Genomic DNA, 13,364 nt, shown 5'->3' with positions numbered 1-13,364 from the left:
CGATCTATCTTAACCATGTTTAAGCAAAAAAAAAATAGGTGCCGGTGCTGCTCCTCAGGTGATAGCTGCTCCAGAGATTGTTGAGCAGCCAAATCTACATGGTGGTGTTCATGATGGCAACAACATTGCTCCCGGCACGTGGTTCCTTTCTCCGGGGCATGAAGGCACTATTCTTTGGATTAATGTTAGAGGTCATGGTGAACCCAGTGAAGGTAATCCGATCGATCATATGGGGAGGGAGCTACTGATTTACCCGTCGATGCGTTGTCATGTCTATGCTAGAGATTCTTATGGTGATGACGCTGTCACACCGAATTGGGTCAGGCTTGAAGATCTGCAAGGCACATCTTTGTTTCTTGGTATAAACTACCCGTTTCTGCTTGGTCCTCCCGAGGTAGCTGGTCTCAACGATGTCAATGCAGCTCCAGTTTTCACATCAGACTGTGTGTTTGCTACTCACAAGCGTTTCCACCAAGTACCACAGCCTTTTCCAGATTGGTGTAGGATGTCACTCAATGGTGGAGTTGGCATTGGGTCCTCTTTCCAATATGCTGCGGCTGGCTGGGGTGATATTGTGGAGTCTCCTATGTGGTTTGTTCCTACCGTGACAGATGGATTGTGGGGATTTGGCTTTTAGATATGAAGAATTGTCCGAAAAATTTAGAAGTGTTCCTGTTGAAGTATTTTAAATCAATTATAATTCAGTTGTTTTGTTTAAACAATGTGTTGAAATTGTATTGAAGTTTGTTTGAAGGATGTTTTATTCTTATTTGTACCTATGTCTCGGTTGTATTGAAGAATCTTATAATAAGGCACTATTGTAAGCTTTAACAGTCTATTGGTTATTCAAGATGTTGTTGTTTTTAACTGGTTATTTATTTTTTTATCTGCAATCTTTCGGTTTCGCTGGGTAGGTACAGGTACCAGTATGGTGGAGTACATCTTTTACCTTAACACAAGTACAGCTGCAGCACCAAACAAAACCATATAATAATATGAAGCATAGTAAGATCTTTTATTACAGCCACTTCTAAACAGATCATGTTAAATGACTCGCCTGTGAGAGCAGGTTCCCCACCGGCACGACGATCCTTACGGCATAATCTCATCCAGATCCTTGGGTCCTCTAACCGCCATCTTTCGCGTTGGGTGATCCTCACCCCTGAGATCCAACATTGCCTTTGCCGTTGCAATTTGCTCCTCCAGGCCCTGCCCTGACAACTGTGGACGCCAACCCTTCGCCATCTGGGTGATCGCCCACGGTGAGGCCAAACAGATCTGGAGGAACAGTAGCTTCCGTCGCAGCTTCGTCTGTCTCCGGTCCTACGCCATTTTATCTTCCTCCTCACGCTTCCTATGTTCGTCGGCTATCCTACGAAGCTGGTCTAACGGGATGAGCCCTAGCGACCACTTTGGAACTGACATTTTTTTCATTATATTTTTGGATTTGCTATTTTGTTGCAAATAAAGAGTAAAGATTTGTTACTTTGCCTTGATGATATCAAACAATATTGAGCTTTTCTCCAGATTAGAAACTATGTATGTTGAGCTTTCACAGTTTAGATGACTAATTGAAGATCAGAAAAGCAAAATTGACACGAAATTTTCTTTGAGGATTTTGTGCTCAGTACAGGTAGGCTTGCGGTGAGAGGACTGATAGTAGATCAGCAGTCCTGAAGATTGATTTTGTAAGTGCTCCTGACGGTTGTTGATGCTGCTATGCTGCGCGCCGTGCTGCTGCTGATTACCGCAGCTGCACGACGCCCTGGTTCGGACTTCGGAGGACTGGATAAAACTAACCCTAACTCTGTTTGGCGGTCAGTAGAATTTAATAATGGTGGAAGAGTATATAGTACAAGTACTAATATTTTATAAATTAGATAAGGATTGCAACACACATAATGGTGTGTCCTAGTGGTTCGAAGATATTGTGCACAGGTTGTGAGTTCAACTCCTCTCACGTGTCATTTATGTTGAGGTAAAACTGTGTATGGATATAAGGTGATGTTGCACAGTTTAGTAACAATGAATGTATTTGTTAGTAAATTGTGTCACATCATCTTCTATCCGACACCCGCTGTATCTTTTTTTTCATTATAACAAGTGATATAAACATTTCATTTACCACATAAGAGCATCTGCGCACCTCAAGTAGACGTCGAACGATGTGTTGGCACTTCGGTATGGTGGACGCCGTCCTCTATTTGGGGGAGCTGTTCCCACACTGGTGGTCCCGATGGGATTTTTTACATAAACTAAATATTTATACTTGTAGATTCATTTTAATGTCATCCAGGATCAATGAATAATATTTTCTGGCAAATCCAACTACTGCCTTCATAGCCGGAGCTGCATCTGCGCCAAACACCGCCGCTCGTATACTTCATTCTGATGATGCGTCTCCTCCCACTGTAACCGCCTGAGCGAAAAGTCCTCCCACCCTTGCTCTTGGCGCGCCTACCACCGGCGCTGGTTCGCCGCCTCCCGCAACGGCCATGCATCCTGGCACTCCAGCAGCTCCTCCTCTTCCTCCCGCCGCGCGCCGCGGAACCTCCTCCTCCTCCTGTCGCCGCCGCGCGTCCCGCAGTGGCCGCGTCTCCTTGCGCTTCCATTGCCCCGCCACCTGATGTTGCCGCTCGTTCGTGACACCGGCACATACGGGTGCCGTTGGCGCCGCCATCGCCCATTCCTCGTTGTTTGCGAGATGTGGGTCCGACTCCATGATTCCTACTGTTCCCTCTAGCGCCACGTCATCCCACGAATCGAATATTTTTCTATTTCTAGGTTGTTTGAACCAATGAGGCGGGGGTGGTGGGATAATATAGACTGTCGGCGTGGCGGGAAACCTCCCGTGCGTTGTTGTAGCGGTAGAATTTCATGCGCGGCATGCGGGAGAGTTTCCGGCCCGGCGTCGTCGGTGAAAATATCTCACGTGGCGCCCTAGCGTTACTGATAAGTGTCTCCAACGCCCAAAATTTCCTGCATCGTGAGGCGCTGGCGCGCTTGATCCGCGTCTTAGGCGAAGGGGCCGGCATGTTGTTGCCGGCACTTTTTTTAGACTCAGGAAAAACGGTTTGTTGATTTAGAAAATATGCACTTTTGATTTCCACGCAGGTACAGAAAATGTTGTGCACATATATTTATTTGTTGATAGCCAACTGTGTATATATATATTTTTTGATTATGCATAATTCACTTTATTTAACATGTCAACTACATTGTGTAGCATCAATGTGTAGTCGCACCAGGTGTATTTTTTGTGTCAACTTTATAATCGATGTAACATTTGTAAAAAAATCCAAAATATAGATTATTTACTCGGTGATTCTAAAAGTGAAAAATAACTCGTTTGATATTTATCCAATGTGGCTTAAAATGCTCTATGCTACACTGAAACGGTGCTTCCTGCTAGACATGGCCTGGCCTAATAAAGTGAAGCATGTCTTACAACTGCAGTGGTACGAACACAACGAGCGCAGCAAAATAAAAAGGCACCACTGTATCGGTCAACGGTGATAACTCAATAGTAGGATAGGCATAATTGATGATAACCCCCTCCCTGTTCGCAATTCCTTGCTCTCAAGCCCCTTTTGCGTCTGCACGTCTAACCCACAGTTATTATTGATTAATCCGCTATTAAGTTATCAGTCTGTTCACATTCCAACGAGGGAATACAATTCGGCAGTGATGTGTTCTCACTCATCGTCACCGCCTTGATCTTGTATAAATAGAACCCCAAACCAAGTGGACAGGTATCAAAACCATCACTTTAACCATTTTATTCTCCCATCCTTATGGCGCCCCAAACGAGTGACACCGTATATTCGTTCGAGCATCTCTCAATGGAATTCAAGGTCACCGTAACCTCAAGGGCTGCAACAATGGAGAAGTGGATGTACCGCATATCCGAAGATTTCCTTTGCGACTCCAGCGCAAAGATCGTTGGTCTTGATTGCGAGTTCACTGACAAAGTGAAAGGAATAAAGCAGAAACTTCTTCCAGAGGATAAACGGCAACGTGCAGCAGTTTTGCAGCTATGTGTTGCCAATGACATCATTCTTTTTCAGGTATCACAAATGACACCATACAAGTTTTTTACCAACTGTTCCGAATTATATACGTCGTTGACCTTTAGTTTGAATTTTCGCAGATATTTCAGGCAACAAAGGTTCCATGTTTGTTAAAGAAATTCTTGAGCTCGGAGAAGATCTGGTTTTTTGGTGCAGCAATTGATATGGATCGCAGGATGCTGATGCCTTACGGATTAAACATCAGGTGTGTGTTCGACTTGCAGAAGATGATCAATATTCATAAACTAGATCCTGGTGTTAAGAATAAAAGAATACCATCACTCTATGACCTGTCAAATGCTGTGTTGGGGACAAATTTGGAAAAGAAAGGTGATTCTTGCAAGAAAATAAGAGAGGAAGGATGGGCAAGACCCGAATTAAGCTTTGATCAGGTCAAATATGCAGCCTTGGATGCACGGCTAAGCTTTAAAATTCCTAGAAAAAAATGGGCAATCAAGGGATACGATATTACTGGATATATGTACAATGTATGACTGATACTGTTATCATTCATATGATTGACTGTAATGTGTTTATATGCAATTATTGATCAATGTAATGTGTTTTAATGTGTAGTTTGGATATTGAAATTTTCTTTTGTATAGCAGTACTGGGTTCAACGGTGGTATTAACACGAGTATAGCTGCTGATAGGGTATGAGTACCAGTCGTAGTAGGTACATTCGTTAAGGGCCTTAAGTACACCGGCTTTTATTTGTTCACATTCAATTTTTGATTTCCGCGTACATAATTTAATGGTGGTAAGTACAGATGTTTTTATTTGTTCTTGTTCAAATTGTAGCTTTTATTTCTGTGAGTATAGGTGATCATAAAATTTTAGTAGACGATACAGCGGTGGTATGGATATGATTACGGTGGAAACACGAATAGTGATTTCTCTTCTTTTTTATTCGCAAATTTTCGTTTCTACGGGTAGGAACTAAGATCAGTACGTTTCTAGATTTACTTTGCTTTTATTCTGGGATATAGTGCTCGTGCTGTGATTATTACGGTCTAAAAGTATTGTCTTTCACTGGGACGGTACAGGTGCAAGCTGCATCGAGTATAGTTGTGAAGAGAGCAGGAGTACAGATTGGGCAGCAATAGGAGTACATGAATGCATCTGTTTGTTTTTTTAGCATGATTTTTGTTCACTTGGCGCACTGGTACAGCGAGACTTTTTTTTAAGATTACAGTGGTGAAGGGTGCGTGAGTACAGCTACGGCACCAAGAGGATTACAGGAGTGTTTCTCCATGTGTTCTGCAGGATTTGCGTTATTTGGGAAGGTACAGGTGCCAGTAATCTTCGAGTATAGATGTGAAGGTTGCACGAGTTCATCTTTGACACCGAATGGAATACAATAGTGTTTTTCTAGGTTTTCAACAATGTTTAGGTTCTCTGTGAAGGATTAGGAGCCAAAGCGGCTTGAGTACAGTTGTGGAGGTTGCACGAGTTCAGTTTCACATAGACTGAAATACATAATGTTTCTTCACGTTTTATGCATGTATTGGTTTCCCTGGAAAGATACAGGTGCCACAATTTGTCTAGAAGAGTGCTGAAGGTTGCACGAGTTCAGCTTTGACATGAAGTGCAGTGCAGGAGTGTTTCTCCATGATTTCTGCAAGTTTTTGGTTATTTGGGAATGTACAGGTGCCACAATGGGTCGAGTACAGTTCTAAAGGTTGCACGAGTTCAGCATTGGCACCAAGTTGAGTACAAGAGTGCTTCTCCATGTTTTCTGCAAATTTTGGGTTCTCTGCGAAGTTACAGGTGCCAAAATGGGTCGAGTACAGATGTGAAGGTTGCACGAGTTCAACTTTGATAGCAAGTTGATTACAAGTGTGTTGCTCCATGTTTTGAGCAAGTTTTTGGTTATGTGTGGGAAGGTACAGGCGCCACAATGGTTCGAGTACAGTTGTCAAGACTGAACGAGGTCAGCTTTGACACCAAGTCGAGTGCATGAGTGTTTCTGCATGGTTTCTGCAATATTTGGGTTCTTTGTGAAGATATAGGTGCCACAAGTTGCCGAGAGAAGTTGTGAAGGTTGCACGAGTTCAGGTTTTACAGGAACTTGAGTACGGGACTGTTTTTCTTCATGTTTTCTACAAGATTTGCTTTCTCTTTGAATATACAGGTGTCACAATGTCTCGAGAACAGTTGTGAGGGTTTTAAGAATTCATCTTTTGACACCAAAGAGGATAACAGGACTGTTTCTCTATGTTTTTCATCATTTTTTTTGTTCACTCTGAAGTGACAGGTGTGAGCTGTATCAAGTACATTGGTGATTGTTTCGCGAGTACACCCTCTGTACTAATAGGAGTACGTGAGTTTTTTTTTTCATTTTTTCTGTATGTTTTGTGTTCTCTAGGAAAATACAGGTGCATGGGACGAATACAGTCGTGAAGTTTGTATGAATACAGGTTTAGCACCAAAAGGAGTACATGAATGTTTCTATATGATTTCTGCAAGTTTTGTTTTCTTTGGGAAGGGACAGGTGCTAGAAGGGTCGAGTACAGTTGTCAACGATGCACGAGTACATATTAGTCATCAACAGGAGTACATAGTGTTTATTCATGTTTTCTGAAGTTTTCGGTGCTCTGTGATACATAAGTACTGATATAAAAGTACATACTGCAGCATATTCACTAGTACGCGACTCATTAGTAAACACCAGATAAAAGGGCAAGTTCAACACAAGTAGTTGCTTGTAAAATGAATAAAAAAACTGGATTATAGTGTATACAAAGTTCTACACGATATAGGTATACAGTACACGATGAAGGTCCAACACAAGTACTAAGATCTAAGACCATCACAATGTATTCAAGTTTTGCCACCAAAATAGCATCAAAAGGTATTCGAGGAAATGAACCGACACATACGATTCATGTGTAGTGCTCCACCATTCACCATAGGGGATGTGCTTCAAAATATAGTAGGCAACAGTGAATAACAAGTTAATAAATATATGAGAGATTTAATTGTTTTACGAAAAAAACAGTATTGAACATATAAACATTCTTACTATGATTTCTTCACTCATAAAATGAGCATGAAGGTTTTAATGCTAGTACAGATACTCAGCTTTAATGTTGTCTATAAAGGGCTGCAATGGATGAAGACAATAGTAGTTACTGCATATATTATAAATAATGTATCTTACTAACAATGTGTAGTTCACTAACACTTACATGATCATTTAGAATTGGCTGATATCCTTCACTTTTACCCAACAGAACATTTCCATCGTATAGGTACGCACCCATCAGACAATAAAATGCGCACTGATTTACTCCTTGGTGTGGGCATCTGATATATATTGGCTTGTTTGCAAGGGAAACCCATCTTTTTGGTTGATTACTTGCATTGTATGCGTCTAAACCATATACTGTTTTAAGCAGAAGTTCCATCCTTGCCATCTATAGGAATCAGGAAATAAATGATTCCAAACTAATGATCCGCAACAACATATATTATTATTTTGTAAGCATGGAAAATTATTTTATACTTACAATGATATCGCATTCCGTATGGTATGTGCTCCTTGTATACAGTGGACTACATCCCTTTGTGTCAGCATAGTTTCTAGAGTCCAATATTTCGAACTCTTTTTTGTATTTGTTCATCACATACAAAGTATAGTGATAATTTTTGAAGTACGGCATCAATATCTGTTTGGAGATTGGACATATAGGAGCAGGATGAAAAATGTAGTTCTGTATGCTGTAATTGTATTGCACCTTTAGAAGTAGGGAGCTTACAAGTTTTGCGTCAAGAAGGCTCTTTTCTTTGTCAACATATGTAGGGAAAGTGTCCAGTGCAGTTTGCAGATCGAAGTCTTTTGTGTAGTTAAATGTTTGATCCCTTTTTTGGGAGGCTTCTTCTATTTGTTCTTGTGTCTGATTCCAAATACCCACCTGGAGAACATGCTGCATCATTCGTTGCAAACATATATTATATCAGTAGTTAGTGTACAATATAATCACTATTATACTGCAACATATATTGTTGACTACAATGCATACCATGATAAATCCTGGACTTAACAACACTCGTTCTCCTGTAGCGTACAAATCGGAGGTACTCCTCATCTCGGCAATGATGTAGTCCAATGTAGTACCATCCAGTAACTGACCACTACTAAATTGTCTTCCAATGTCAGCCCCATCGTTTGGTACATTGAAGTCAGGAATAGCACTGTGCATAATTGGTGCATTGAATACCTCAGTCCTGCAAGGAAATCCAAAAGGTTAAAATTAACAAGTTGAAGATATGAACATTATGCAGTGCATGGTAAAGTACTTACGATGCAAATTTGTTTGATGTCACTAGGAGGTTGTATAGTCTTTTTGCTTTGCATTGGTGTTTGAACTTCTTTGGTCTATACTGTGCCACAGGCTCGCGGTGATCTCTTGCAGTATGTTTTGGTCTCTTTGTTGGCGTGGCTTCAGATGGAGAATCAAGTTTCCTCTTCTTTTTGTCTAAGTTATCAATATGCTCAACATTTGCATAATTGTACTCTGAATCCTTCGGCGGAGTCTGAAAACTTTGTGACCCGGTGGTGCTAGAGTACATATCATCATCTGAACCTTTTGCAATCACTGGAACCTGGCTTTTTTCAATCGACAGACAATCCTCATACATTACAGATATAGGAATAGCATGTACTAAGTGGTATTTTGTAGTCAGCACACCTTGCATGTATACTGAATAAACAACAGGCACTCCTATTTCAGATATAGGAATTTGTTCTTCACATTGTTTCCTGTTTATATCTGCAGTCAGACCTGATTCACCCTTGGTTACAGAAATGGAGACACATGCGGCATCCTTATACAGTTCAAGCATTTCTTCAACGTCAATCATGCTGTTGATGAGTGCCATCCCTTCTATGCCTGCTCCCTCTTGTTTTACATAGTACATGCTGTAACCTTGGCCATATCCCCATATCTCTAACATTGCTAGCATATTGGTATAGGTAATGTAAGATTTGCCTAGTTTCCTCTCCAAATTATCTTTTCCATCTAGGTGAAACCTAACATCCCACACTTCATCCTCCAGGCTACGAAAAAACCACAGGAAAATCAAATCGAAATTTTGTATATTGCCAAACCCTAGATTTTCCTGTGTTGCGGTGCCGCAAAAATTACAGAGGAGGGAAGCAAGCTTACTCGACGCCGCCGAGTGATGAGGTCCACCGATGGCTATCAGCCGGGCGCTCCTTCCAAACTTTCGTCAATGGTGACGCAGCCGCCGGGAACAGCGACACGTCGCCCTCGACTGTGTTTGAGTTGTCGAAGGACTCCGAGACGTTATCACCATATTCGTCGCAATGCCCGCCGCGTCTTCCACCATCTAACCCATCGCCGTAGTCGATGGGAGTCGCCATTGAGTAGGAACGGTGCGTCGTGGACTGGTCAGTTCTTGGGGCAAATCTGTGGTTTTTCTCCATGGTATAGTGTACTGTTGCTGAGAGTATGTAATACAGTGGTGGTACATACACGCGTACAGATGCGGCACGAACACGAGTACAACATGATGATGAGAGTTCAACCAAGCTGCGTGTCTACCCGGTGGCACGTGGCAGGAAGCGATGTTACGATACTGCGGTTGCCATGGTGCCGCTGTCAGGGTACGCGTTGGCACTTGGCAGTACCCGGTGGCATGTCGGAGACACGTTGCTAGGATATGCTATTGTGCCGTTGGATCTGCCTCGAGATTGGAATGGTAAAGTCTCAAATCTCTGAACTTAAATCATTAAATGTGTGTGGCCAAGTGTTCTCATTTATGTCACAGGTGTAAGTGTTGCGCGGGAGCACGTGTCTCACCACCCACTCCCTCTCTGTTCTGGATAAGACCCGGGACCCTCTTCCCCCTGTTCAAACTGTAGTGTGGGAGACATTTTGCAAGGTAAACGAGTTCACCTGGTGGGGGTGGAGGAGGAAGATATTTGCTTCGGTGGTTCGTCGCCGGGAGGATTCTTCGTGGCCAGAGACCTCGGAGACCCTCATTCCTCGCTTCCAGGGTCCTCGGAGACCCTCATTACTCTACCGGTGGCATTTTTTCTCCTGGTAAAAAATTCATTAACCTTCAACTGCTTCAATAGACATATCCGACCATTGATTTTGATTTTTTTCATCCACCTAATATTGATGTTTTGTTCATATTTTTTCGCTGTCGTATTTCATTGGTAGTTTGTTGACATATGGATGTTGAGATATCTGGTACGATAGGTTGCTGCAGTTGAGAGATCTGGTACGACAACCTCATCTGAAACTCAGAAATAGTAGATGCTGCTGTTTGTGCACATGGTTGTATTTTTTAGTATGATGCATGCTCCTGATGTGTAGACATATATGTTTTGGAAACATGTTCAGTACAGATCTGTCTATTATTGGTATAAAATATGCTAGCTTTGTGTACCATTTTTGTCATTGTGTTGTTTTCTGTACTTGTGTTTTGATGCATTTATGGTATTTGGGTGGCTGTATGCATTTAGTTTGTTTTTTCTTTTCTGACTCTGCTTTGCAAGTAAAATGCACTATGCATGCACTGATAAACTTAAAGTTTATTGTTTGGTTTTTACGGTATAAATGAAAAATAAATGTGATGGAATATAGTCTAATGAGTTTATCATCGAATGCATGTAACACATGTGAATATTTGTTTGGACAGAAATCACATTATGGCACGTGAGGAGACTAGGAGGCCCGTTGTTTCACGTTTTGTTTTGGAGTACCTCGGGCTGGAACCTGGTGCAGTGAATGATGTAATGCTTTTGTGTGTTCGTTTCTGTTTTTGAACTGAGAGTTTGTTCAAAGCAATATACTCAGTGCAGTCACTTTTCACTGCTCCAATAAGATACATGATCAACACATCCAACAATTCTCAACTGCTTGTTAGATGCAGTAATCCAGTTGATACGTACTTGTTGGGTTCCGATCGAATCATGTTCAAGCATGATGATAAGTTGATCATATGTATTAAGGTTCAAACACTTAGTTTGATGTCACCAAGTGAAGATAGCTTTTTCTACGGCAATGTGCAACAGTTCCTTGCTGTACACGAAGGGATGGATATACTGAATTATCCGAGGGGATTTGGTACGCCACCTGAAGATGCGGAGCTGCTTCAGAACCCAACACTGTCTGCTACAACAATGTGGATCCTTGGTGTGGAGGAAGGGCCTGCTGATTGTTTGCTCAGGGTGGAGTTGAAGTATTTTGCTGGCCCTAAGGATTTTGTTTATGCATTGCGTGTTGCAAACTTGCCAGATGTGAAGTGGGCTGTTGATGAGGAAGGCTCGCTGTACTTGAAGTTCTCCAATCGTTACGCATTTGATTACACTTCCATAAATCACTTCTTCATATGTTCTCGCTTGATGTTGAAGTTTTACAAAGTTGCTACTGTAAGGAAGAAACACCCTGCTTTTGATGGATCGTTCAAGCCAATTTATAGCAGGCAGAACATCAATGACACCTGGGCTGTTGTTGAGTCAGCATAAATTTATATATATAAGTACTTGCAATGTCAGATGAACGAGGGATCAAGTGTTTGCTGAAGGACAAGTTGAAGATATCTATTGGTTATCAATGCAAGATCAGGCACACCTAAGTTGTCCAGTACTAGTTATGGCTCGTATGAACTATTAGTTTGTTTTGCTTAAGCTTTTCTTTGGGAGTGTGTTCCCACCTCTTTTTCTGTTACCCTGTCAGTAAAAGTTGTAATGCTGTTTCTTCTGAACACAAATTTGCTTGTTTATTTGAACTAGTCCTTGTTTGATATGAATGTGTCTGTTGTCTGCATTGTTTTTTCTTCTTTGTTGGTATACCCGAAATGTTTGAAGTAGACATATGTTAGCCGCTGAAAAAGAGTATTCACGGATCCCCACGGATCTATCAGGGTGTACACTCGGTATGATCCGGGCTAGGCCCTATTGCGAGAAGATCTGTCTGTTTCACTGTAAAGATCTCCGTTTTCTCTAGCGCAGGTACATATGCAATTCTTGAAGAGTACAGATATGATGAACAGACGAGTACAGCGTCCTCACCAATAGTAGTACGGGACCGTGTTTCTGTTTAATTCCGCATACAGATATCCGTTTTCTCTATTGCAAATACAGGTGCAATTCTTGAATAGTACATATATAACTAACAGACGAGAGCAGCGTCTGCACCAAGAGTAGTACGGTACCGTGTTTCTGTTTGTTTCTCCCATAAAGATTTCCGTTTTCTCTAGTGCAGGTATAGGTGCAATTCTTGAAGAGTACAGCTATGAATAAGAGAAGAGTACAGCGTCCGCACCAATAGGAGTACGGGACCGTGTTTCTGTTTGTTTATCTGGAAAGATCTACGATTTATGTAGGTACAGGTGCAAAGCATGTGGAGTAGACGAGTAAAGCGTCCGCACCAATAGGAGAACGGGACTTTGTTTTTGTTTGTTTCTACATAAAGATATCCATTTTCTTTAGTGCAGGTATAGGTGCAATGCATATGAAGTGCAACGGGACTTCCTTTTTTTCTAGCGCAGATACATGTGCATGGCTTGAAGAGTACAACAATTGATAAGAGACGAGAGTGTCCGCACCAATAGGATTACGGGATCGTGTTTCTGTTTTTCTCTCTGGAAAGAACTTCATTTTTTCTAGCGCGTGTACAGGTGTATGGCTTGAAGAGTACATCTATGAATAAGAGACGAGTACAACGTCCGCACCAATAGGAGTGCGGGACAGTGTTTCTGTTTTTTTTATCTGGAAAGAACTTCGTTTTTTTCTAGAGCAGATACAGTTGCATGGCTTGAAGAGTACATATATGAATAAGAGACGAGTATAGCGTCCGCACCAATAGGAGTGCGGGACAGTTTTTTTGTTTTTTTTATCTGGAAAGAAATTCGTTTTTTATAGAGCAGATACAGGTGCATGGTTTGAAGAGTGCATCTATAAATAAGAGACGAGTGCAGCGTCCGCACCAATAGGAGTACGGGACTGTGTTTCTATTTGTTTCTCTGGAAAGAACTTCGTTTTTTCGCAGGTACAGGTGCATGGGTTGAAGAGTACAGCTATGAATAACAGACGAGTATAGCGTCCGCACCAATAGGAGTACGGGACTGTGTTTTTGTTTGTTTCTCCATAAAGATATCTGTTTTCTCTAGTGCAGATACAAGTGCAAAGCAGGTGGAGTACAGCGGTAAAGGATAAATTAGTACAGTGTTCGTGCTAAGAGCAGTTCGGGACTGTGTTTCTGTTTGTTTATCTGGAAAGAACTCCGTTTTCTCTAGCGCAGCTACAGGTGCATG

At 41.8% G+C, this 13,364-nt stretch overlaps 1 protein-coding gene across 1 annotated transcript; it reads left to right on the top strand.

Moving 5' to 3' along the window:
* Positions 1-3,881: 3,881 nt before the first annotated feature.
* On the top strand, positions 3,882-4,564 carry LOC127315459 (uncharacterized). Its single transcript, XM_051345945.1, has 2 exons — positions 3,882-4,067; positions 4,151-4,564. Exons 1-2 carry the CDS (start codon positions 3,882-3,884, stop codon positions 4,562-4,564), a joined length of 600 nt encoding a protein of 199 aa, XP_051201905.1.
* Positions 4,565-13,364: the final 8,800 nt, after the last annotated feature.

The sequence above is a fragment of the Lolium perenne genome, chromosome 7 (genome assembly GCF_019359855.2).
Source record: "Lolium perenne isolate Kyuss_39 chromosome 7, Kyuss_2.0, whole genome shotgun sequence".
NCBI classification, from domain to species: domain Eukaryota; kingdom Viridiplantae; phylum Streptophyta; class Magnoliopsida; order Poales; family Poaceae; genus Lolium; species Lolium perenne.
The sequence above is the reverse complement of the archived record's forward strand: the minus strand, read 5'-3'. Positions and strand labels throughout refer to the sequence as shown.

Coding starts and splice junctions, on each gene's coding strand:
- LOC127315459 (XM_051345945.1), top strand. CDS start 3,882: ATGGAGAAGTGGATGTACCGCATATCCGAAGATTTCCTTTGCGACTCC. Junction 4,068..4,150: donor ATGACATCATTCTTTTTCAG/GTATCACAAATG, acceptor GAATTTTCGCAG/ATATTTCAGGCAACAAAGGT.